A 27654-nucleotide genomic window follows, 5' to 3' on the forward strand; every position below is an offset into this window, starting at 1 on the left:
AGCTCGTCGCCGTAACAGACTTGTGTGGGCAAATGCTCACATTCGATGGCGTCTGGCACGTTGGAGAGGTGTGCGCTTCACGGATGAATCATGGTTCACATTGTTCAGGGCAGATGGCAGCTGAGAATGTCCCAGTTCTTGCATGGCCAGCATGCTCACCGGACATGTCACCCATTGAGCATGTTCGGGATGTGCTTGACCGGCGTATACGACAGCGTGTACCAGTTCCCACGAATATCCAACAACCTCGCACAGCCATTGAAGTGGAGTGGACCAACATTCCACAGGCCACAATTGACAATCTGATAGACTCCATGCGACGATGTGTTGCACTGCATGAGGCAAATGGTGGTCACACCAGATACTGACCGGTTCTGGGTCCCCAGACCCCCAATAGCGCAGAAAACTGCACATTCCAGGGTGGCCTTTTGTTGTGGGCAGTCTGAGGTACACCTGTGCACTACTCATGATGTCAGATCAGCATCCTGATGTGGCACACCTGTGAGGTGGGATGGATTATCTCAATATAGCAGATGTGCCCACTACCACACATTTGGACTGATTTGTGACCACTGTTTGGGAGGGATGGTTATATTGTGTATCTGGAATGAATTTTAGGTCTCTACGTCCATCCCATGGGGAATGGGAGCAGTAACAAAGGTGTTGCGTTTATATTTTTGTTGAGTGTAAGTATTTGGTCACCTCAAACAAGGAAAATCTCTGGCTCTCACAGACCTGTAACGTCTTCTGTAAGAAGCTTTTCTGTCCCCCACTTGTTACCTGTATGAATGGCACCTGTTTGAACTCATCATCTGTATAAAAGACACCTGTCCACAGCCTTAAACAGTCAGACTCCAAACTCCGCCATGGCCATGACCAAAGAGCTTTCGAAGGACACCAGGAAAAGTATTGTAGACCTGCACCAGACTGGGAAGAGTGAATCTACAATAGGCAAGCAGCTTGGTGTGGAAAAATCAACTGTGGGAGCAATCATCAGAAAATGGAAGACATACAAGACCACTGATAATCTCCCTCTATCTGGGGCTCCACGCAAGATCTCATCCCGTGGGGTCAAAATGATCATGAGAACGGTGAGCAAAGATCCCAGAAGCACACGGGGGGACCTGGTGAATGACCTGCAGAGAGCTGGGACCAAAGTAACAAAGGTCACCATCAGTAACACACTACAACGGCAGGGAATCAAATCCCGCAGTGCCAGACGTGTTCCGCTGCTGAAGCCAGTGCATGTCCAGGCCCGTCTGAAGTGTGCCAGAGAGCACATGGATGATACAGCAGAGGATTGGGAGAATGTCATGTGGTCAGATGAAACCAAAGTAGAACTTTTTGGTATAAACTCAACTCGTCGTGTCTGGAGGAAGAAGAATACTGAGTTGCATCCCAAGAACACCATACCTACTGTGAATCATGGGGGTGGAAACATCATGCTATGGGGCTGTTTTTCTGCCAAGGGGACAGGACGACTGATCCGTGTTAAGGACAGAATGAATGGGGCCATGTATCGTGAGATTTTGAGCCAAAACCTCCTTCCATCAGTGAGAACTTTGAAGATGAAACGAGGCTGGGTCTTCCAACATGATCCAAAACACACCGCCCGGGCAACAAAGGAGTGGCTCCGTAAGAAGCATTTGAAAGTCCTGGAGTGGCCTAGCCAGTCTCCAGACCTCAACCCCATAGAAAATCTGTGGCGGGAGTTGAAAGTCCGTGTTGCTCGGCGACAGCCCCAAAACATCACTGCTCTCGAGAAGATCTGCATGGAGGAATGGGCCAAAATACCAGCTACTGTGTGTGCAAACCTGGTAAAGACCTATAGTAAACGTTTGACCTCTGTTATTGCCAACAAAGGTTATGTTACAAAGTATTGAGTTGTATTTTTGTTATTGACCAAATACTTATTTTCCACCTTGATTTACGAATAAATTCTTTACAAATCCTACCATGTGGATTCATGGATTTTTTTTTTTCACATTCTGTCTCTCACAGTTGAAGTGTACCTCTGGTGCAAATTACTGACCTCTGTCATAATTTTAAGTGGGGGAACTTGCACAATCGGTGGCTGACTAAATACTTTTTTGCCCCACTGTATATATATATGTGTGTATATATGTGTGTATGTGTATCATTTTCTTTCTGCTTGTTTGTATAAGCAAAGTATATTTAGACAAGAATTTACTAGATGAAGCAAAAGTTAAGTGTCTGACATGTTAAAACTGCTCAAATTGGAGATGGTCGAGCAGGAAATGTTGTAAAAGATAGCTGCTTTGAGATAGGATGAGCCTACTAAACTATGACCCGAAACTAGTTGTCATTTCTTAAACGCTATTAAACTCATTACAGTATCTTCACGTTGCAGTCTTCAAATCAGAAGTAAGGGAAAATTGAGTCTTTTAATTGATTTTGAGGAATCTTAAAAATTCTTAAACCCAATCAAAGGCCTCTTTCTATTTACTTTGTTTGTTTGTTTTTCTCCTGATGGTTAGTAGTTACATAGGGATTCTTCGCTGTATACCTGATATTTTATTTTCATTGTGATAACGTTCTTACAGACACTGAAATATGCCTTCCAAACCCACGATCGACTCTGTTTTGTAATGGAATATGCTAATGGAGGCGAGGTGAGACCCCATATCCTACATCCATAATCAACTCATCAGTCATATGGGATGCACCCAGTTCAAGAGTTAACCATTTACACGTAGACAGATCTTGTGTAACACCAGGTAAGTCCTTGACTCTCTCTGCTCTGTTTTCTTCAGCTCTTCTTCCACCTCTCACGTGAACGAGTCTTCACAGAAGACCGGGCACGTTTCTATGGTGCTGAGATTGTATCAGCACTTGAGTACCTCCATTCACGTGACGTTGTTTACCGTGATTTGAAGGTGAATACGACACACAAATCCATCATTTCATAAATGCCCCGTGTGCAAGTATGACTGCAATCATACTACAAACTGAATCTTAATTTGTTTATAATCACACACCAAGGGAAATGTTGCAAAATTTGAGAGCTTGTAGAATAAAATGTGTTTAGAAAAAAATTTAACTTGTATTTTGAAATTTTCATTATTATTTTGTGCTTTCACAAGTGTGTTAAATTTAGTTACAGAATAAACATGCACAAATAGACTTATATTTGCAAAACCAAAATTTAAATTTCGAATTTAAATTTTACATATATTTTTACAACTTACAACCAAAGCTCTGTGATTGCAACCTCTCAAATTAGTGAATACAACTGCTCAATTGCATCCTCTCGAGTTACAAATTCATGAATTTCCTCGCTTTGACATTGGAAACACGTCTTACAGTAAATGTGTTGTAAAACTCGTACTTGTAGCTAAAGAGGTGTTGGTAGGGCGGACAGAGCGGTCATCCAGTCAAAAGCAGAAGACCAAGAGGTCTCATTTTTCACTGTCCTCTGTATGCCATGCTGGATTCACTACAACAGAACAATTGTAAGTTTCCCTCAAAACTTTGCTTTTGCACATTAACACTGTGAATAATGACAAAATCAACACAAAGGACAAAAATCCTCAATCCTTATGAGGGGCAGCGTCAAGAACAACTTGACGCTGCACCATCGAGAGCATCCTGACCAACTGTATAACAGTCTGGTACGGGAACTGCTCTGCCTCAGACCGGAAGGCGTTGCAGAGGGTCGTGAAAACTGCCCAGCGCATCGCCAGAGCACCACTTCCTGCCATAAAGGACATCTACAGGAAGCGGTGTCTGAAAAGGGCTGGGAAAATCATCAGAGACCCCAGTCACCCATCACATGGACTCTTCACCCTCCTGCCCTCTGGGAGGCGCTACAGGAGCCTCCGGACTAAGACCACCAGGTACCGGAACAGCTTCTTCCCCACAGCTGTCAGACTCCTGAACTCTGCCTCCTGACATCTGACCCACGTTAACACATGGACTGAACATACACACACCCACAATGGACAACTGTACCCTCAAAAACACAATAATAACATGGACTAAACCACCACTCACAACCACTAGCACTTTATATAGCCTCTGTAGGAATTATCCACATATCTCACTTATCTTAACTGCACTACTGTATAGCTCTGTGTAAATAATCATTCTGTACATACGATAATTTTTAATCCTACAACTGTTTACAACTTGCATAGTTCCCATTTCTGTATAACTGTATATCTCAGATTTCTGTAAAGTTATTTATTTCATATTCTGTATAGTTTTTCATATTTATATCCTGTTCATAGCCTGTACATAGCTTGTACTCACTACAGCCTGTACATACTAAAGATGGCACGATACCACTTTTTTATGTCCGATACCGATACCGATATCATAAATTTGGATATCTGCCGATACCGATATGAATCCGATATAGTGTTTTTTAATCAACAAAACTGTTTTTTAAAATATCTTGCTGCATTTTGCAAGTCTGCAAGTTCATACTCAAGTTTAAAACAACAACTACACTAAAGCTATTCTGTTATACCTGTATACAAAAAAAATATTTCATAGTTCAGCAATACTGATCAATCTAATAAACTTAGACCTACACCATCCTCCCTGTTCTGGTATTTTAAAGAGTACTTAGCGTAAATATTAAGCAACCTAACTAATAGGGTTCCAACTCCCAGCAACAACAAAAATAAATAAATAAAAAATAGGGAACCACCCCTCACGCTCCACCTCATGATGCTTAATCGACGTAATCAACCTTAATTTGATGCAGTGTGGAAAAAAAAATGCACAGAAATCAATTATTTTTCAAGAAATATTAAATAGATTCAACATCTTTCTTCAACAAAATTGCAGACTGCACAGATGGTACCTTCCCAAAGTAAAAAGTACTATAGCTTACTAGGGTATATATATTAGACTTAATAGTCACTATATACAGTAATTGACTTCTATTCATTTTACATCAAATTAAAACTTTGGGTGTCAGATAATTATTTATTAAAAGTTCGACATTTTAAATGAGAATAAGAAAGAAAAGTATGTCTTTGTGCCCCCTTTTCCCAGTTAATGCCCTATCGGCCCCCCTGGCTAAACTTTGCTAGATCCGCCCCTGCACAGTTACCAGCCGTCAGCTACGTAGAAAAAGATCCTGGTGTAGAAAGTAATATTAAATAAATTGTAACAACAGCTTATCAAGCTTAAACGTGCTGCTGTTGTTCAGCCGCTGGTTTCCTCTTTCTGGTGCAAAGTGGGCCAAAAACAAACAAGAGAGACAGACTCGCGACAGAAAAGCCGATCAGCTGATCATTTAAGCAGTTTCACGATTGAAGTAGCAGCCGGAGAGCGAGAGGCAGTCGCTCGTTAAGCTTAACGTGGGAATGCTTTACAAACATTCAGAGATGGACTTACACACGTGCTTTACTTCTCTCGGGGATAACTTTGTCGGAGATGAAATGCCAGGTTGCTAGCGAAGCTCCAAATGCTATCCAGACCACCGACAGGTCCCGCATGCCACAGCCGCTCTATCACGTGACGCATACTGCTCCGACTGCTAACGTTCTGAGGCGAGTTACGGCGTGTTGCAAGTTTTGTGAGGTGCTTTCGTGATATTTAATGGATCGGATTACATTTTTTATTTTTCTCCGATATCCGATCCAGTAATTTAGGTCAGTATCGGACCGATACCGATACGTAATATCGGATCGGTCCATCTCTAGTACATACTTATAGTTATAGAATATTCACAACATACTTCATACCGTGTACATTATAACATACCATAATAGACCCATTTCTGTAATATACTTACATATCTATATTATTGCTAATATATATTGTAATATATCTATATCACTAAAGCACTTCTGGATGGATGCAAACTGCATTTCGTTGCCCTGTACCTCTGCATGTGCAATGACAATAAAGTTGAATTCTATTCTATTCTAACAAGAATGAATGAGCATTTTGGCTGCCAGAAGTGTTTCTCACTCAGTTTGTCCCAGTAAATCATGACTTTTACTTCATCTTTGAGCCCTCTCTCTGAACCACAGGACTGTCACTCGGGGACATCAGAACATTACACTTTAAATGACAGTATCTTTAAGCTGTTTTATCCATGCATATTAAGCTAAAAGGAATCTATACAAAGTCATTGTTATGCAGCAAATATGTTTGATTGCTAAAGGGTTTTCCCAGTATCTCTTTCATGCTGCTGTCCACCCTTTCAATGGAGTGGATGTTTGCAGGAAGGCTGTATGCTGTTTTTGTATTTGTTGTAATGGACTGGGGAATAGGAGCTATTGTCAGTTCTTTTCCTCGCCTCCTCTCCAAGCAGTCTTAGTCCCTCCAGTCTTAGTCCCTCCCCTTCCTCTAAGGAAGAGACATGAGGAGAGAGAGGAGTCCAGTCAGCCACTGTAGTGATAAGACAGCTTTACTGCATCGTGTTAAATTGATGTCACTTAAAAAAGTGTGTGGCACATTTGCATCATCTGTCTATTGTCTAATTTCCAGAGCACTGCTGTGTCTTCTGATTACTGATAGATGAGCATATCCATTTTTTGGGCACTCTTACAAATGGTGAAGGGTAAAAAGTTAGACTACATACCTAATCATCTTAAATAACTAAGAATACAAATTAATGCTGAATTTAGAAATCTCATTATTTGTGTGTTATTTATTACTTGCAACTTTTTGTAGCTCCTCTTCTATGCATTGCAGATAAAACTTACAAAAGTGTACATCATTACAGTGATGCTGACGGGACTCCTCTGCCCTCCAGATGCATTTTAGGAAATGAGACAACCTGTAAGATGCCAAACTGACTTAATTGTTTCAGTCTCAAGATACAGTAGAGATGAGAGACATAAAATTGAGAAACGTGAAAAGCGCAACCTCTTTGCCTCTATATTATGCAAAAGGATAAGCAAATTGGCTGGGATGCCTTTACAGTAGGTCTCTATTATTGGGTTCTCCTGTCGCAGTTGTCCTCATCAGTAAAATGACATCATACTAGTCAGTCTATGAACCATTAAACATTCATACTAACACTTGTATAATACATTTCTGAATTCAACAGATAAAAGCTTTAAGAACATAACTGACAGATGTTAACTTCTCATTAGAAGTCGACTTGCTTTTTATTAATATAATTTTTTTTAAAGTAAACTTTGACTGTCAATAGTATTTTATTCTTTTTGTTCAATTTGTTATTCATTATATTCTATTATTTGTCTAAATATCAGCAGACAAATAATCTGCGTCGATGGGATTTTTTTTTCTTCAGTCACAGGACATTAACACAGAAACCATAATATAACTTGTTACGTTATGGTAAATGGCCTGTATTTGTATAGCGCTTTACTTAGTCCCTAAGGACCCCAAAGCGCTTTACACTACATTCAGTCATCCACCTATTCACACACACATCCACACACTGGTGATGACAAGCTACATTGTAGCCACAGCTGCCCTTGGGCGCACTGACAGAGGCGAAGCTGGCAGACACTGGCGCCACCGGGCCCTCTGACTACCACCACTAGGCAACGGGTGAAGTGTCTTGCCCAAGGACACAACGACCGAGACTGTCCGAACCGGCGATTGAACCGGCAACCTTCCAATTACAAGACGAAGCAACAAGCAGGCTGAATTACACCAGAGGAATAGGTTTTTCAATTAAGTTTGTCTTTTTTTTAAAAAGGAAGTCACTGGAGATAAATGAAGGGCAGCAGGTGAATTTAAGGAGCAGGACAGTGCAAGCTGAGTAGATAAAACAGCAGGGATTAAAAGAGTACAGGGACTGGAGCTTGGAAGGTGGTGGGAACAGGACAGTGGGCAAGCAGCTAAGTACTTGGCAATAAATCACGATGATAGTGTCGATGCCGGTCAGTAGATGGCTTATAAGAAAGCTGGGGATTCTGAGAAACAGACAAGCTACAGGTTAGCTACAGGTTAGCAGGTCATCTACTTATCAGAAAGTTGGATATTGGTAAATGGTAAATGGACTGGTTCTTATATAGCGCTTTTCTACATTATCTGAGCACTCAAAGTGCTTTACATGCAAAAAAGCAGCGCACCCATTCATACAAGCACTTTTTTCTACGCTGTTTCTGAGTGCTTTGTATTTAACATTCACATGCAGTCATACTCCAATAGATGCATTGGAGAGCAACATGGGGTTAGTATCTTGCCCAAAGATATTTGGCATGCAGGCTGCAGCGTATCACATGATGGCATACCACAGCATATTAAAGGTCTATTGGAGTCTGGCTCGACACCACACACACACACTAGTGATGGGATTTCCGGCTCTTTTTAGAGAACCGGCTCTTTCGGCTCGACTCACTAAAAAGAGCCGGCTCTTCGGCTCCGAACCGACTCTTCAGGTTGTTTTGTTGCTTTAATTAATTTATTATTAACAATAATATAAAATTATGCTCAAAAGGAATTACTAATGTAAAAAAAAAAGTTGGTTTTATTTATATATATTTTATATATAAATATATGCAGTGGCCCCTAGAGACAAAGCACGTACAAAATCCAAAAAGCATGTACAAATTCCAAAGCACATACAAACTCCAAAACACATTTCTAGCATTAACTGAACTTCCAAAACAGAGCTACCTAGATCACTTAAATTACACAATTGAAAGCATACAGTATGTGTATGGTTTGTGTATTTATACACAAGCACTCATATATTCAAATAATTTAAAAAAAAAGTTCATTTACCTGTTACTACCACACACCAAATCCAGTCAGTGGTACTTGCTGGCTTGTGTAGCCACTAGGTAACAAAAGCTCAACACTGCGCCTAGCATCCTGGAGCACTTCTGTTGTGTTTTGTACGTGTTTTGGAGTTTTTACGTCAGGCATGTCCAAAGTCCGACAGATTTCAAGTGGCCCACAGCTTCAGTCTAATTATGTATAATTTATGGCTCACTTTCTAAGTCTGAATAAATAAATCATGACTTTAAAGGTGTAATTCCTTTTTTCAGCACATGGTGGCAGCACATTTTTTTTGCTACTTGCACCTGTGCTGCAAGCCCGCCCTTCTCTGCTCATTTCTGCCATGGCGACTGTACAAAAAAAGAGAAAGGTTGATGGTGAGGGCCGCCGCTTTCAGGAGCGGTGGGAATTTTACTGAAATTCGAGGCAATTGTGTTTGCCTGATTTGTAAAGAGACTATTGCCTTGTTCAAGGATTTTAACATCAGGAGACACTACGAGACTAAACATGCTGCAACATTTAACAAGCTAACAGGGAGTGAGCGCGCTGAAAATGTGAAGCAACTCCAAGCTGCTCTGGCTTCGCAACAGCGATTTTTCATGCGGGCCTGTGAGACACATGAAAATATCACGAAAGCCAGCTACGAAGTGGCTATGTTAATAGCTAAACATGGCAAACCTTCCACTGAAGGTACGTTTATCAAAGACTGTGTCATGAAAATGGTGGAGAACATTTGCCCCGAGAAGAAGCAAGAATTTCTGAGTGTTTGCTTGGCACGCAACACTGTGGCATGAAGAGTTGAGGATATATCGTCAGACATTCACAGACAGCTGCGGGACAGAGGAGTGGATTTTGATTATTTCTCATTAGCCTGCGATGAAAGCACCGATGCATCTGACACCGCGCAACTACAGATTTTTTTTACGAGGAGTCGACAACAAGATGAACGTGACAGAGGAGCTGCTGGATCTCAAAAGCCTTAAGGGTCAAACCAGAGGAATGGATTTATTCATTTCTGTTTGTGAAGCTGTTGATGATATGAAGCTACCATGGAGTAAAGTTTCTAGGATCATTACTGATGGTGCACCTGCCATGGCTGGTGAGCGAAGCGGATTGTCCACACTGATCTGCAATAAAGTCAGCGAAGAAGCAGGTAACGCTGTTAAACTTCACTGTATCATTCATCAGCAGGCTCTCTGTGCGAAACATCTCAAATTTGATGATGTTATGAAACCAGTAGCAAAGACAATCAACTGTATTCGCTCTAAAGCTCTGTACCACCGACAGTTTCAGCAGTTTCTGCATGACATCCAGGCTGAATATGGTGACGTAACTTATTACAATGATGTGAGGTGGCTAAGTCGGGGGTCTGCACTACAGCGATTATTCTCTCTCAGAGAGGAAATCAGACAGTTTTTAGATGAAAAGGGACAACCAATGGAAGAAATGTCTGATCCTGTATGTCTGGCAAATCTGGCTTTTTTGGTTGACATTACGAAGCATCTGAATGCGCTGAATGTTAATCTTCAAGGAAAAGACGCAGTGGTGAGCCAACTATACGCTTACATCAAGGCCTTTGGAACCAAACTGCAACTTTTTCAAAGACACTTGTCCCTAACAGAGCCCTGTACCACACACTTCCCAACTTTGAAAGAGGTTATTGACAGTTTCCCAGTGGATATTAATGTCCAAATGAAGAGGTGTGCAACAGCTATCGTGTCTCTTTCTGGAGAATTTAACAAACGCTTTCAGGACTTTGCAGCTATTGAAAAAGCTAAGCAAGCCTACCGCAGACATGAGCGAGACAAATAAATATGAAGGCATGCCGGCTCGGACGTCGCCCGGATCAACAAGGTCCGCGTCAGGTGTTGAGGAACCAGGGCACCCTGACGAAAAGTGGGCTACTGGAACAAGAAGGCATCGGTGGGCAAGAGACGAAAACAGGGCGTTGTTGGAATGCTACTACGCAAGTAACCCCGGCGGCAGGGGCTACATGAATAGGATGAGGGACCTATGGATTCTTCGATACCCAACATCCACAATGACGGCGAAACAACTAGTAGCTCAGTGTTCCAACATTTGAAAGAAGGGACTGCTCTCACAACTAGAGATGGACGAGGTACAACACAAATTCTACGGCAAGGAGGAGTCCCCAGATAGCAAGGAAACATTGAAACAATGTTGAGTCAATATCAGGCTGTGTCATTGAATCAACGTTGAAGTGTGACGTTGACCTGACGTCACTCTTGCACCCTTTTTTAACGTTGAAACAACGTCAGGTTTTGATGTTGAATCAATGTTGAAACCTGACGTTGATTCAACGTTATATTTTCTAATACTGTTGACATTGAAACAATGTCAGATTCTGATATTGAAACACTGTTGAGCTATGGTGTTGATTTTCCACCTCTTTCGCACAGTTGCTTTTTATTAAAACAACAGTTAAATCATGACTGGAAATCTACCTTTCTTTATAGGTATTTTAACCAATACTAAACTACTGCATGTTTCCATCAATACTTCAACCACCTAAACACATAATTGTACTTATTCCTTAAATTGGACACCCTTTATAAAAAAAACCCAAATGTCTCACAATGTATCATGTCAATATTAATATCCTAAAATAAGAAAGCATTGCATGTGATGTAACAGAGAAAAAAAATAAACAAAAAAAGGTCAATAGGCATGTTTCGTTTGCTAAATACTTTATTAAAAGACAGTTTCCTATTTACGTTTATATGATTCACAGAAGTTTGTAATTTTTTGCATGATGTGCGTCCTGCACCACCCAAATGATCTGGGGCGTATCGGAGCCATTTCTGCACTGCTTGTGCAAAGACAAACTCGGACATAGAGTTTGCCCCTAACTGCTGCGTCAGGCTCCAATCAAGGCAAAGCGTCTCACCTATAGACACATTTTAAGAGATGGAATTAGCGTGTCTCATGTCTTAAATGTGTATGCAAGTGCTTGTGTGTTTAATCAACAGGCCGTTGTTATGTATTTAAATCACATCTGACAGCTATTACACTTTATAGTTACAAAGTGTACATAACCTTTATATACTTACCATTGCCTTATTTGCCTCTTGTGATTGAAGAGCTGGCTCTGCATTGTTTAGCTCCTCAATGTTGTGCAAGGGCAAATCCAGAGGCAGTACCCCAGCATCTACCGATTCATTGCAGCCGGTATTGCGGATGGCTCTGACCTCCTCACGGAGTTCGTTAACAGCTCTCGTCAGGTCTGACAGAAAAAGATAATTTTTTTTTTAAGTATTTAAGAATACAGACAACTTATCAAAAGTTTCCTTGTGTCACACACAGATATGTACAAAGACACTAGACAGTATTTTATTACCTGGTATTTTCACTCGAGGGGCCTGGGGAAACCATTTTTTTGTGGGCTGCTCATCCTCTGAGTCACTATATGTGTACAGGGGATTTGGTCTAAAGAAAAAAAGTTGAAAACGGTCATAAGTAATTACAAATGTGCTTTTGGAATATTTTTTCCTAAAGGTACAGTTTGATTTATAACAACACACACAGGAAACTGAGATGTGCAAGAAGGTACAGTATACAAGGAATTTTTGAAGTGCACAAGTGTACACGGCTTTGCATTTATAAAAAGTTTACAAGCTTCCACTTTTTGGACTATATTATGTGGTGATATTGCAGTATGCAAGCACCACAGATATGTATAAAAGACAAGATCATAAATTCTTAGCAATCAAAGATATGTTTGTGAAATAAAAAAAGTTTTACTTGTGCTTTCTTTTATGACTGGTCTGAGTTTCAGCTTCGGACTGAAGGTCAGACATATCACAGTGTTCACTTAGATATTTCTGAAGACTGCGTTCTGCTTCGTGAAATGTGTCTGGAAGTACAAACACAATGTATGGCCAGACATAAATTAGGACACGAAAAACTTGTTATTGTTACATTTATTCAATACCAATCCAGATGATACCCACCATGGCTTATTAGAAGTCGGACTGGTGCATAGGTGAGTCATGTTGCACCAGGATGAACTCTCCTCTTTACTGCGTCGTGGATCCTGAATGTGTCTCACGGAGGATATGGAGGCCATGACAATTTCTCCCCATTTATCCATGATCTAGGGACTATTTCTGTACCACCAGTGCTAAACTGCACAATGCACCAGTCTTTCATTTTTATCTTTTTTTTTAAATTTGGAGTCCTTTTTTGCCCTGTCTAGGATAAACAGGAAACAGATAATTACAATATATTTCATAGTCACTACAAAACTTGATATATTGATTGAACTAAATAATAAATAATAGCTTAAAATGTATATAGGCAACAATTACAAGCAAACCCGTATATGTAAGCATTTAAACACTGAAGATAATAAAATTAACAGTATTTTGTCTAAGTCTGCCATTGTAGGAATTCATGGCACCGAGACAAAAACTTGGCGCACAGTGTGGCGTCAAAATAGGCGCACACCTTTGACGCTGCGTTTTCTCCGTCTTCCTCGTCCACACGTAAATGCTAAACGCAGTTTACGTGTGGACAAAAGGTGCAAACGCAAGTTAGGTGAGCGTGCAGTGTAAAGTTTGAATTGAGTGCGAATCGAAGCGGGTGCTCACCAATCATTAAAAGTAACAAAGTCATTGAACACATTTATACAGTTACCTTTACGTTTATCAATCATATATCACAGATTTACAATTTTTTGTAGTACTATGCTAAAAAGCAACTACAGAGCGAAAGTCTGGGTCAAGCGCCGAGGCGACGGCAAGAACAAAGGAACCCTCGAAGCGTTAAAGCTAGCTTTGTAAGGGAATATAACAGAAAAGTATGAAACGAAAATGTTTTCTTTGTTGATAGACTTTGTTTGCAGTGCAATTTATTTGTTGCCGGATTGTAAGATGAAAGTAGACACAATTTCGGGCTCCCACATTTTATCCGAAACTTTACATTAACAAGTTTGTTTTTTTTTTTTTTTTTACTGTTATTCAAATGCAACCGTGGAAATAACGAATAGAACAAAAGTCATTCATTCTTACCTTATACTAATCATGGTGCAGGCCAGTGCAGTGCATGAACTGATGCCTTCTCCGGTCAATTCCGCTGAGAGTAAATCTAATGTCCCGCTCTACTGTACAAGACAATGGTTACCTGGAGGGATGTACCAATGTGATAGGGGTGCTGCGGAATAGTCCAAGTGGTAGCAGCTTTAATTTCCCGCTCAACCATAAATCGATGGTTTTTCAACGTGATTGTTGTCACCTTGTCAACTATAAATAGATCAACAATCAACGATGACAGAACAACAGTGAATCAATGTTATTTCAATGTCAGTGTCAGGTTTCATCAGTATTTCAATGTTGTTTCAACATTGGTTTTGTGTTGACATTTCAATCCTGACGATTCTGATGGTTCAGATGGAAAATCAACATCTGTTCAATGTCTCCTTGCTATCTGGGTCAGGACGCCAGGTCAGGGGGGAGATATCATCACCCCCACCCGAGATTGGGTACATAGCCCCAAGTGCGATAGGAGAAGGATCGTTGAGTGCGAGAGGAACTGACCTGAAAAATAGGATCATGGCCAAGCTTGATTCCCCGTAGCCGGTTACCAAGATTACGTGAAGTACCCTCAGAAGGTCTGCTAGATGATGTTAATGCAGCACTACGGACAATACCTACAACCACGACTACCGACACTAACAAGCTGATCTACAATATGGCAGCAGTGATCAGTGAGATGCTTGGCTACAAGTTGAACAGCCACAAGGGGCAGTACCCTCCATGGAGGAGGAGGCTAGAGGGCAAGATCAAAGTAGCACGAAGGGAGGTTAGCACACTAACGGAGTTGCAGAAAGGTGCGACAAAGAAGGTGCATAAGAAATACAGCAAGCTGTCCATACCTGAGGCCTTGGCCAAGCAAAGACTCACAGCCTTGGCCAGCCGCTTGAGGAGGTACACCAGAGAGATAGAAGGCAGGAGAATAAACCAGCTGTTCTCCACAGAACCAGCAAAGGTGTACTCTCAGTGGCAAGGGAACAATAATAATAAGAGAACAGCACCACCAAGGCTGGAGGCAGAACAATACTGGAAGAGCATATGGGAGAAGGATGCAACCCATAACGGCAATGCTCAGTGGCTAGTGGATCTGAGGGCAGACCACAGCGACCTCCCTGAACAGGGTCCAGTAACCATCACAGTGGCAGATATCCAAGAAAGGGTCTCCAGTATGAAGAGTTGGACAGCACCAGGGCCCGACATGGTTCACGCCTACTGGCTAAAGAAGCTGACTGCACTCCACGAACCTCTGGCAGCACAAATGAACCAGCTGCTAGTTAACGAGAGACACCCGGAATGGCTAACCGAAGGTCGGACAGTCCTGATCCCCAAGGACCCCAAGAAGGGACCGGTCCCCTCCAACTACCGACCAATAACCTGTCTCAGTACTACATGGAAGCTCCTGTCAGGCATCATATCGGCTAAGATGAACAGGCACATGGGTCAATACATGAGCGGGACACAGAAAGGAATTGGCAAGAATACCAGAGGCGCAAAACACCAGCTACCGGTAGACAGAACAGTCAGCCGAGACTGCAAGACCAGACTGACCAACCTGTGCACGGCCTGGATTGATTACAAGAAGGCCTATGACTCAATGCCCCACAGCTGGATACTGGAATGCCTAGAATTGTACAAGATCAATGGGACCCTAAGAGCCTTCATCAGGAACTCGATGGGGATGTGGCGTACAACACTAGAGGCCAACTCCAAGCCCATAGCACAAGTCACCATCAAGTGTGAGATCTACCAAGGAGATGCTCTGTCCCCACTGCTGTTCTGCATAGGCCTGAACCCCCTCAGTGAGATAATTGACAAGACTGGCTACGGATACCGACTACGGAACAGAGCAGTTGTCAGCCACCTCCTGTACATGGATGACATCAAGCTGTATGCCAAGAGTGAACGAGAAATCGATTCACTGATCCACACTACCAGGCTATACAGCAATGACATTGGAATGTCGTTCGGACTGGAGAAGTGTAGTCGGATGGTAACAAAGAGAGGGAAGGTAGTCAGAACTGAGGGGATTGAACTACCAGAAGGCAACATTGCAGACATAGAGGACAGTTACAAGTACCTGGGGATCCCGCAGGCGAATGGGAACCATGAAGAGGCCGCTAGAAAAGCTGCAACCACCAAGTACCTGCAGAGGGTCAGGCAAGTCCTGAGGAGTCAGCTGAATGGTAAGAACAAGATTCGGGCCATCAACACCTACGCCCTGCCCGTGATCAGGTACCCTGCTGGGGTAATAGGCTGGCCAAAGGAGGAGATAGAAGCCACTGACATAAAGACAAGAAAGCTCCTGACCATGCATGGAGGGTTTCACCCCAAGTCCAGCACCCTGAGGCTGTACGCTAAGTGGAAGGAAGGGGGCCGGGGACTGGTGAGTGTCAGCACCACAGTCCAGGATGAGACAACGAACATCCAAGAATACATTGGGAAGATGGCCCCAACTGACCGAGTGCTCAGTGAATACCTCAGGCAGCAGAAACCCAAGAAAGAGGAGGGAGACGAGGAACCATCATGGAAGGAAAGGGCCCCTGCACGGTATGTACCACCGGCAGATAGAGGAGGTGGCTGATATCCAGAAATCCTACCAGTGGCTGGACAAAGCTGGACTGAAAGACAGCACAGAGGCACTAATCATGGCAGCACACGAACACGCTCTGAGTACAAGATCCATAGAGGCTGGGGTCTATCACACCAGGCAAGACCCCAGGTGCAGGCTGTGTAAAGATGCCCCAGAGACAATCCAGCGCATAACAGCAGGGTGCAAGATGCTAGCAGGCAAGGCATACATGGAACGCCATAACCAAATGGCCGGCATAGTGTACAGGAACATCTGTGCCGAGTATAACCTGGAAGTCCCGAGGTCAAAATGGGAGATGCCCCCGAGGGTGGTGGAGAATGACCGAGCTAAGATCCTGTGGGACTTCCAGATACAGACGGACAAAATGGTGGTGATCGATGTAGCGGTTCCAAATGACAGCAATATTAGGAAGAAGGAACACGAGAAGCTGGAGAAATAGAAGAGCTCGAGAGGATGTGGAGGGTGAAGGTAACGGAGGTCCCCGTGGTAATCGGAGCCCTAGGTGCGGTGACTCCCAAGCTAGGCGAGTGGCTCCAGCAGATCTCGGGAATAACATCGGAGATCTCTGTCCAGAAGAGCGCAGTCCTGGGAACAGCTAAGATACTGCGCAGGACCCTCAAGCTCCCAGGCCTCTGGTAGAGGACCCGAGCTTGAAGGATAAACCGCCCGCAGGGGCGTGCTGGGTGTTTTTATATATATATATATATATATATATGTATATATATATATATATATATATATATATATATATATATATATATATATATATATATATATATATGTATGTGTATATGTATGTGTATATATAGATATATAGATATATATGTATATATATATATATATAGATATATATATATATAGATATATATATATATGTAGATATGTATATAGATATATATGTGTATATGTATATAGATATGTATGTATATATATATATATGTAGATATGTATATAGATATATATGTGTATATGTATATAGATATGTATGTATATATATATATGTATATAGATATGTATGTATATAGGGAGTGCAGAATTACTAGGCAAGTTGTATTTTTGAGGAATAATTTTATTATTGAACAACAACCATGTTCTCAATGAACCCAAAAAACTCATTAATATCAAAGCTGAATGTTTTTGGAAGTAGTTTTTAGTTTGTTTTTAGTTTTAGCTATTTTAGGGGGATATCTGTGTGTGCAGGTGACTATTACTGTGCATAATTATTAGGCAACTTAACAAGAAACAAATATATACCCATTTCAATTATTTATTTTTACCAGTGAAACCAATATAACATCTCCACATTCACAAATATACATTTCTGACATTCAAAAACAAAACAAAAACAAATCAGCGACCAATATAGCCACCTTTCTTTGCAAGGACACTCAAAAGCCTGCCATCCATGGATTCTGTCAGTGTTTTGATCTGTTCACCATCAACATTGCGTGCAGCAGCAACCACAGCCTCCCAGACACTGTTCAGAGAGGTGTACTGTTTTCCCTCATTGTAAATCTCACATTTGATGATGGACCACAGGTTCTCAATGGGGTTCAGATCAGGTGAACAAGGTGGCCATGTCATTAGTTTTTCTTCTTTTATACCCTTTCTTGCCAGCCACGCTGTGGAGTACTTGGACGCGTGTGATGGAGCATTGTCCTGCATGAAAATCATGTTTTTCTTGAAGGATGCAGACTTCTTCCTGTACCACTGCTTGAAGAAGGTGTCTTCCAGAAACTGGCAATAGGGCTGGGAGTTGAGCTTGACTCCATCCTCAACCCGAAAAGGCCCCACAAGCTCATCTTTGATGATACCAGCCCAAACCAGTACTCCACCTCCACCTTGCTGGCGTCTGAGTCGGACTGGAGCTCTCTGCCCTTTACCAATCCAGCCACGGGCCCATCCATCTGGCCCATCAAGACTCACTCTCATTTCATCAGTCCATAAAACCTTAGAAAAATCAGTCTTGAGATATTTCTTGGCCCAGTCTTGATGTTTCAGCTTGTGTGTCTTGTTCAGTGGTGGTCGTCTTTCAGCCTTTCTTACCTTGGCCATGTCTCTGAGTATTGCACACCTTGTGCTTTTGGGCATTCCAGTGATGTTGCAGCTCTGAAATATGGCCAAACTGGTGGCAAGTGGCATCTTGGCAGCTGCACGCTTGACTTTTCTCAGTTCATGGGCAGTTATTTTGCGCCTTGGTTTTTCCACACGCTTCTTACGACCCTGTTGACTATTTTGAATGAAACGCTTGATTGTTCGATGATCACGCTTCAGAAGCTTTGCAATTTTGAGACTGCTGCATCCCTCTGCAAGATATCTCACTATTTTTGACTTTTCTGAGCCTGTCAAGTCCTTCTTTTGACCCATTTTGCCAAAGGAAAGGAAGTTGCCTAATAATTATGCACACCTGATTTAGGGTGTTGATGTCATTAGACCACACCCCTTCTCATTACAGAGATACATCACCTAATATGCTTAATTGGTAGTAGGCTTTTGAGCCTATACAGCTTGGAGTAAGACAACATGCATGAAGAGGTTGATGTGGACAAAATACTCATTTGCCTAATAATTCTGCACTCCCTGTATATCAAGGTCAGTGGTAATTCTTTTTGAAACTCTTGTAAATGCAAGAACTCAAGAATACAGTGATGTGGGAGCTTCAAATTGATATCACAGGAGTATCTACTAAAAATCTTGGACGAGTTTGAATGACGTCGACCTGTCTTTGAAAAAGGAACAACAAAACTATTCTTTCAGTGATCAAGATGATGAGGTTCCACAAATATTTGTACACTGGATGTAGGCAATATGTCTGTGAAGGTTCTCAGTCATCCAGGTCATCGTAGTCAAAGCAGCTTGCAAAGAAAAGCGTCTGGACTTCTTTAAGTTGCTTGAAGACGTTTCACCTCTCATCCGAGAAGCTTCTTCAGTTCTAAGGTCAAATGGTGGAGAGTCCCAGATATAACCTAGTGGGAGTAACCCCTCACAGAGGGACAAAAGGACCCCGTGATGATCCTCTAATCGCCTGAGCTCTGGCTGATTGGGACCCACACCCAGTTTCACACCTTGGCTCAGGCGATTAGAGGATCACCAGGGGGTCTTTTTGTCCCTCTGTGGGGGGTTACTCCCACTAGGTTATATCTGGGACTCTCCACCATTTGACCTTAGAACTGAAGAAGCTTCTCGGATGAGAGGTGAAACGTCTTCAAGCAACTTAAAGAAGTCCAGACGCTTTTCTTTGCAAGCTGCTTTGACTAGATGTAGGCTTATTTTTTGGTTAGTTTAATGTAGACAGCATGTTTGTTTTTCTGTTGTTTTGTGAACAGACGAAGAAAATGTACAGGAACTGTGGATCTGTTGAATTGGCAGCAGTGTATGATTATACTGAAATCTGATGTGAATGTGTTTTTCCTCTCAGCTGGAGAATTTGATGCTGGACAAAGACGGACACATTAAAATAACTGATTTTGGCCTTTGTAAAGAGGGCATTACTCCAGATGCAACAATGAAAACCTTTTGTGGAACACCTGAATATCTGGCTCCTGAGGTAAGGCACTGTCTGGTGACACATTTTAAACACACCTGTGTTGTCAAGCTTGTTTAATAGCTTGTTTAATATCATAGTTTGGTCCCCTGTCTCTAGATTTGCTGCAACTGTAAATCTATTACTCATATTTTATGTGCATAAGAAGCTGTCTTGGTTGAGCCATGTAAAGTGTTCTGTTTTTGTTTGTTTTTCCTGTGTACAGTAAAACAAGGTACGTGTGAGTTGATATGTTGACCAATGTCCAATATCACTAAGAATCATGCTACACCCAAGACACCCAATCACCCAAGTTTGTGAACTTGGGAATGAGGTGATGTAGACGTTTCATGCCATACCATAATCTCAGACTAGTTCAAATCTCAGTGACCTTGACCTCAAGGTCAGAGGTCACGTTTCCTGAAAATGTTGTCAATGCGACAACTTGAGCACAAGCCAACACAGGATTTCCAAATTGTGTCAAGAGGAGTACCACTGGCGACCACCAGTTGGTTTTTTATTTATTTATTTATTAAAACAGCTTTTACCATCAAGCCATTCAACACCTCAACTACAACACTTGAATACCGACACCACACTTCACAGGATGCACACAGAAGCTGTCCTAAAGTTTCTCAAGAACATACTACACTCTGCACTGGTCACTTCATTCTTATTAGTATTTAAATAAAAATAAAAACCATTACTCCGTCCAATACTGTACTAACTGCAACTCTAAAATCTTGTACTGCTCAGTTTGTGCTACTGCTCACTCCTGCCACTTTATCCCATGTGCAATATCCCATTACCCCCATTTCAATGGTCACATTTCTATTTAAGATTTTTTTATTTATACATTTGTGTATATATTTATATATATTTAGTCTGTTAATATTTGTAATATTTTTACTGTATTATACTGCTGAGTGACTTGTCTTCTGCACGTCAAACACATTTCATTGGAATGTTGACCCTGTGCTAGCTTGCATATGACAATTAAAACTGAAATTGAACTGAAACTGACTTATATTGGGCTCTACTATAGACAGATGGGCCACACCAGCAGAAGACCACATTGAGGCCACAGTTTGCATGGAATTAACAAATTAGACAGTAGAAGATTAGAAAAACATTGTGTAGTCTGAGTTTCAATTTCTGGTGAATTTTAGCTGGTATGGTTCCTTTTATCAGCTCACTGATATACACTGATATTATATCAGGCACAATTCGGACCCCTTAGTACCAGTTAAGCATGGTTTAAATGGCAGCTCCATTTAAACATGCAGATCACTTATTTAAAGAGTAGGAAGAAAATGATGCATTTGATTTTTTTACACACTTAAGAGAAAAGATTAGCCCTGCTCTTTCAAACAGAAGGGGTGATGTAAAAGATGACTGGTAAGAAGTTTGAACAGAAAAAGAAGAAAAAACATATAAAGAAGAAATATTTTTGACTCACAAAAGTGTGCCATTATTTGCACCAAATGCTATGGTGTGCCAATTCAGAGTTATGGCTTTTTACTGCTGTTGAGAAATCGGTCTCTTCTTCCTCAGGTCCTAGAAGATAATGACTACGGCCGCGCAGTGGACTGGTGGGGTCTCGGTGTAGTTATGTATGAAATGATGTGTGGCCGATTGCCTTTCTATAACCAAGACCACGAGCGCTTATTTGAGCTCATCCTAATGGAGGAGATCCGCTTTCCTCGGAACCTCTCACCCGAGGCCAAGTCCCTGCTGGCTGGCCTGCTCAAGAAGGATCCCAAGCACAGGTATTAGCCCAAACTACTACTCTGTGTGGATTATATTAAAAATGCCTAGTTTACTCTCAAATAATCTCATTTGGACTGACAGGTTAGGAGGAGGTCCCAGTGATGCCAAAGAAGTAATGACTCACAAATTTTTTATCACCATCAACTGGCATGATGTGGAACAGAGAAAGGTGGGGCTTTCTTTTTTTTAACAACTTATTTCTATTTATCAAGCGCAGTCAGACAGTCCAATCAGTCATGTCTTCATTTAACAGGAACAGCAGTTACAAGTGAGTCAAAAATGAAACGATGGATTCTGGCATTCTTGCAGTGTAGCATTCTTGTTGCTCCATAGCAACATGACATGAGAGAAATAAAAAGTAACCAAATTAATAATAACATTCATGAGGAATCCCAACACTCACCAGATGTACTATAAAGTAACCACATTTTTCACACACACTTGAATTTGGGTGAGGTGGAGTGACAAGCTCCTTACACTACGATGACGGTGGATGGCTGGGAACCTTCACAGACACGGATTTTAGATGTTCTCAAATTTTGATAAATGGTAAATGTCCATGGAAAGTAGCCATCAGGCCAATCCACATGTGATAGATTCCATTGATATTAGGTTCTTTTGGTGGTGCAAAGTGTTGATTTTTTCACCAACAACCTTTTGAATTGCAACCAAAAAGTTTGGCCTACTCATCAGGCCATATCAGAGGTTTCCTCATGCTTGTGGAATACTTGATGTATATTTTGCAAATTTTTGCCAGATTTCAATGTTTTTCTTTGTCAGGAAAGGCTTCCATCTTGCAACCCTACTCCATAGTCAAGGCAAATGTAGAATATGGGAGATTGTTTTCACACTTTTAGTTGCAGAAATGTCTTAAATACATAAGGACCTGGATGACTTCTAATTTCCTACCTCACCTCTGTGCTTGTCAGTGCAGCATTTAATATTTTGGACACTAAGATTTTATTACAGAGATAAGAGCATGCCGTAGTTAGAGAATGTAGTACGCTGCAGTGGTTTTAATCAAATCTATTTAATAGACTCCAATTTTTTCATGTAAATGAAGATTGTTCTGTACTTGCAAAGGTTAATCATAGAATTCCAGAGTGTTTCATGCTACGATTAATTCTGTTTACATTATATATGCCTCTCTTAGGCAGTGTCATTCAAAGGCATACGATACATTTTCATTGCTACGCAGCTGATACCCACTGACACACCAATTCGTTAAACTGTTTAAGATAATAAATGTCCTGCGTCTAAATTCTGATTCATTGGTCCTAAAAATCTTGGAAACACAGTGTCTAACCAGATGCATACTTTGGAAGCCATTACCTAGGCCTCCAGTAATACGGTGAGGAATCTTGGAGTTGTTTTTGACCAGGATGTTCTTGATTAAACAAATATGTAGCACTGCTTACTTATTTTGTGCAGTATCTTTAAAATTAAAAATATTATTTCTGATCTTGTCCTGAAAATGCATTAATGCATTTATTACTTCTAAGCTGGACTATTGAAATTCATTATCAGGTTGTCATAAAAACTCTTTGAAATGCCTTCTGTTGATCCAAAATGCTCCAGTTGGAGTACCACCAGGTACTAGAATGAGACAGCATATTCCTCCCATACTGACTTCACTTCATTGGCTCCATGTTAAATTCAAAGTAAAATTTAAAATCTTTCTCCTCACATACAAGTTGTTAAATATTTAGGCCCCATCTTTTCTTAAAGAACTCATAGTACCCTATCACCATAATAATAGAGCACTTTGTTCTCAGACTCCTGGATAAATTTATAATTAGTTTAATAAGTAGCTCTTTGAAGGAAATTTCTGTTAGCTGTTTCTGCGTAAAGCAAAAAGCTAATTGAACTAATAAAAATTAATACAAATATTAGCGCATGGGAATACAAGTGTTTTTTACTCCTTAGCCATAAAAGGCTGATTGGGTATTGTCATTACAAAATCTTGTGAATGCAATAACTCAAGAAAGAAGTCACCGAGAATTTTCAAATTAATCAGAATTTTTAATTAATCTCAAGTTTAGAGGTCAAGTTTTCTGAAAATCTTGTGATTGTGATAACTTAAAAACAAAGCGACGCAGGATTTTGAAATTGAGACCATAGGTGTATGTGCTACGAGGCTACCACTGGTGGTCGCCAGTATTGCTTAACATTATTGTGAGGCAACATGTTTCTAATTTTAGAGATATTGTGGAAATGCAAGAAACAGCCCTAAATATTTGTTTAATATGCACATTGAAGGATATATCGTAGTCAAAAACAACTCCAAGATTCCTTACTGGAGGCCAAGGTAATGCCATCCAGGGTAAGTATCTGGTTACACATCATATTTCTAAGATTTTTAGGGCCAAAGACAAGAACTTTAGGTTTGTCTGAATTAGAGGTCATCTAGGTTTTTACACAGTAACTTTAATAACTACAGCATGCTCTGATCTGTGTAACAAGTATTGAATGCTGCATCAAGATAAGCACAGAGATGAGGCCATAAGATGATCATTTGTAACCTTCGTTAACCCTGCTTTTGTACTGTGATAAATTCAGATTTAAAACTCTCCAAATAAACCATTCCTGTACAGATAATTAGTTAGCTGTTTCACAGCTACTCGTTCAAAATCTTTTGAGATAAACAGCCTATAATTAGTTAAGACAGCTGGGTCAAGTAGTGGCTTTTTACCCCATTTCCGCAAAAGGGTATTGGGGTAATGTCATCACCTCACTGGGCAGGTCGGCAGGCTGGTAGCATGTACACCCAAGTTTGTGAATATGATAACTCAAGACCGAAGTGATGTAGGAATTTTAAATGGATACCCTAGGTATGAGTTATGCCAACTGCATTGTAGACCCTCCTCTACATGCATGTTATAAATCCAGCATGTTACCAAGTGATATCTGTCTCTTCCAATCCCTGGTACAGCTGACCCCCCTCTTCAAACCGCAAGTAACATCAGAGACAGATACCCGGTACTTTGATGAGGAGTTCACAGCACAAACAATCACACTCACTCCCCCAAACAAGTGTAAGTATCTTCTTGTTGGACCCGTCAGCACTGATCCATCATTATTCAAAGTTAATATCACGTTTCTTGGTCACTGACTTAGATTGCCTTCTTGTTACAGATAACAGTCTGGACTGTGAGGACCCCAGCCAAGAAGCTCATTTCCCCCAATTCTCCTATTCTGCTAGCATAAGAGAGTGATAGCATCTCTGCCACACACACACACACGTGTATAAACACCTTGGTTACAATCATACAGCCATAAAAATAAGTAGAGCTTTCATTTTTAAAGAGGTGTTACTCTTAGCACGATTTCAGTGCCTTGCCTGGGAGCCTTATTGTTAAAATCTGTCTTTGTCCACAGAAAGGAAAAAGCCTATCCACAGTGACTATACTGTAACATAAGAACTTCACATAGCCATCAGTGCAGTTTAACAACATAATCAAGACCATCAGACCTACAAAGATGGTGCTGCTGTTTGTACCTTTTTTTCTTTTTTTTTTATATTCAATGAATAAGCCATGCAACTCCCCATGACACTTGTAAGTCCTCTAATTCAATCCTGGCTGTGACCTTTGGTGAAATATATGAAGAAGGGAGGAGAGCAGCAGTTAATCTTACTATTACACCAAAAAATCCTGCATGTCTGTTTTTTGAACATTTTTTTCTTCTGTATTATTAGCTCATTGAGTATTAAGGAATAAATTATAATATTATACAAATGGAAGGATGTGTACTGAACTCAATCCTTGTACAAGCTAACTGCAAAAAATGGACATTTGTCACTTTTTATTACTTTGTGCTTTAGAATTTTGGTCTCCCATGTGTTAGATATTGTCTTTGTAGCCTTTATCATTTAGCATTTTTGGTCCCCCAGAACACAAGTTCACTTGCTGAACATTTTACATCAGAGATGTCAGACTCATTTTACATCGAGGGCCACATACAGCCCACTTTGATCATATGGGGACCATACAAGTGAAACTGCACTTCTTTTCAGCATAAATATATTTAACTGCACATTTAATCCCTGAGATATCTTAGTATACAATAAAGAAGTGTGTTTTCAACAGAACATCTCATTATTTCTGCATGATATTTATATTAAATTATAGAAAAGGTTCTGGTAGCTCACTGCCCAGACTGTCCCATATCTGTAAAACATAAATCATTTGTTTGTTGAAATTTTTTTTCTTTGGTTTGTTTAAAAATTTAGTAAAAAAAAATGTTAAATATAATGTAAAAACGTTTTGATGCATGCTCAGTATCCAGGTAAGTAAATCCTAAAGGTTGATTCTGTTCATCTGTATGTAGTGTGTTCAGTGGGAGAAACGTTTCATCACTCATCCAAGTGACTTCTTCAGTCTCAGCTGACTCCAGGTTTCCCCAACCTTATAAACAGTACATTTGCACAATCACTGAAACTCGCCCACTAAATAAACAATGGGCTGTGAGGTCAGTTCCTTGATCTTTAATATGCAAATTTTCATGACCATTGATTAATGGCCATGAGTAACATTCACAGAGAGTTAGGGAATGCCTACAATCACAGCATTGTAAGATATGGAAAGATGTACCCTTAGGCCCCCTCCTCGATTCAAAGATGATCTTTCTATAGCACTTTCTAGTCTCTACTCTCACTGACCACTCAAAGCACTTTAGAATATAAGTCTCATTTTAACTACACATCTTACAACTAGTCATTTAGCATCAGATCCTTAATATGATCACTATCTGAGAGGCCTTTCAGAAGATGGGTAGAGATTATCACTCTGTGGATAATAGTTCAACAGAAATAAAAATTACATTTCTCAACAAAAAATTGCAAGGGCCGAGGCTCAGTCCCCAACACCCACAATGTCAAAGGTGCAGATAAAATTACTATTATAAAATGTTAAAATTGAGCAAGACAGACAGCAGTTAATGGGGCCACTGCAGCAACCTCACCACTAGGGTCACGTGGTAATGCAACACCCAGCAAAACCACGTGACTGGCCTTACCCACTGCGACCTACGTGACCCCCCTACACCACAGGGGTGTGAGTGATGTGTGATGGGCTGGGATCACAAGTTGTATGCCACAAATGTAAAAAAAAAAAAACGATAATGAAATTTACCACATGTAGACATATTCAGTTCTTTATAGCTCCGCAAACCTCAGTTCAATTATGTATTACAATTTCTCAAGTAACATAATTTGTTGGATGGCCATTTATCCAAGAATTATTTAGGATGTTGGGGTGCAACATCTTTACCAGGATTTTTCAAAGATGTAGTATAACATTTTCAGTAATTTAACCACATAGAGGCAGTCCACCAACTCAAAAAGCAATTCAAGTGGCATTATTCAACACAGGCATAAAAAATCGGACTGGCGCTTCATACTTCTAGACAAGAAGCAAACTGGTACGAGTTTTTGAATTCATACAAACCGTCCCTTTATTGTTCCACTCAAGTGTCCTACTGCAGGTTTTTGGCTGCTAATCTACTCTTTTACATCACTTCCACTTTCCCATACTACAAAACTGAATTCTGACATCATTGCTGTAGTCCAATTATTTTTCTGCCCACTTTCTTTAAGCAAGTCAGCCTCCACTCTGCATGCTTTAAATTGCACCACTGCTGTATTTCATTAGCCCTTGCAGACTCCAGTTGACCCATGGTGTGTGTGTGTGTGTTTTGTTTTGTTTTTTTGGTGGGGGGTCATTACATTGGATACTTTATTAGTTTTTTGTTTGTTTGTTTGCTTTTAGAAATTAAATCAAAATTAAATTCGTTACATTCCTCCAAAGTGCTCAGTGGTCGTGCGTTTGGTCTGGATTGATGAATAAGAGAGTATCTAAGTTGTATGTCAACTTTGAGATGATAGCCCCTTATGCATGCAAATTGATCTTCAGTAAACTACCTGAAGAAGCGTAATTAAATGCCCAAATGGTCAGAGTGGCAGCAATTAACTCATATCACGTTCAGAGGATGTAAGAATTACATACTCAGATAACACTGCATTTCTTTCTGCCATC

General features: G+C 40.7%; 2 protein-coding genes across 9 annotated transcripts in view; one reads left to right on the forward strand and one right to left on the reverse strand.

The window, feature by feature from the left end:
- LOC146660244 (RAC-beta serine/threonine-protein kinase-like) overlaps positions 1-27425 on the forward strand; it is a 54238-nt gene extending 26813 nt beyond the window's left edge. For 7 of the 8 annotated variants that reach the window (XM_085420016.1, XM_085420014.1, XM_085420017.1 and 4 more), the window contains 7 exons: positions 2565-2633; positions 2775-2897; positions 19745-19873; positions 21404-21618; positions 21701-21788; positions 24552-24654; positions 24755-27425. In XM_085420016.1, the coding sequence (XP_085276142.1) occupies positions 2565-2633; positions 2775-2897; positions 19745-19873; positions 21404-21618; positions 21701-21788; positions 24552-24654; positions 24755-24834 (807 nt within the window). In that variant the 3' untranslated portion in view covers positions 24835-27425. The remainder of the gene's footprint in view (positions 1-2564; positions 2634-2774; positions 2898-19744; positions 19874-21403; positions 21619-21700; positions 21789-24551; positions 24655-24754) is intronic. The other variant, XM_085420019.1, reaches the window with a different exon arrangement.
- LOC146660245 (uncharacterized) lies at positions 11441-12597 on the reverse strand. The gene is made up of 4 exons (XM_085420020.1): positions 12448-12597; positions 12044-12132; positions 11757-11929; positions 11441-11593 (listed from the first exon to the last, which is right to left on the reverse strand). Exons 1-4 carry the CDS (start codon positions 12501-12503, stop codon positions 11564-11566), a joined length of 348 nt encoding a protein of 115 aa, XP_085276146.1. The 5' UTR covers positions 12504-12597; the 3' UTR covers positions 11441-11563.
- Positions 27426-27654: the final 229 nt, after the last annotated feature.

This window comes from Rhamphochromis longiceps, linkage group LG10 (genome assembly GCF_057381845.1).
Source record: "Rhamphochromis longiceps isolate RC_006_pf linkage group LG10, R_longiceps_female_GT1.1, whole genome shotgun sequence".
NCBI lineage: Eukaryota > Metazoa > Chordata > Actinopteri > Cichliformes > Cichlidae > Rhamphochromis > Rhamphochromis longiceps.

What these genes read in the sequence shown, in the direction of transcription:
- LOC146660245 (XM_085420020.1), bottom strand. Translation starts at nt 12,503, where the DNA reads ATGTCTGACCTTCAGTCCGAAGCTGAAACTCAGACCAGTCATAAAAGA. An exon ending in AGTCATAAAAGAAAGCACAA is followed by an intron (nt 12,133 to 12,447) that starts GTAAAACTTTTT and finishes TTTTTTCTTTAG; the next exon opens with ACCAAATCCCCTGTACACAT. An exon ending in CCCTCGAGTGAAAATACCAG is followed by an intron (nt 11,930 to 12,043) that starts GTAATAAAATAC and finishes TTTTTCTGTCAG; the next exon opens with ACCTGACGAGAGCTGTTAAC.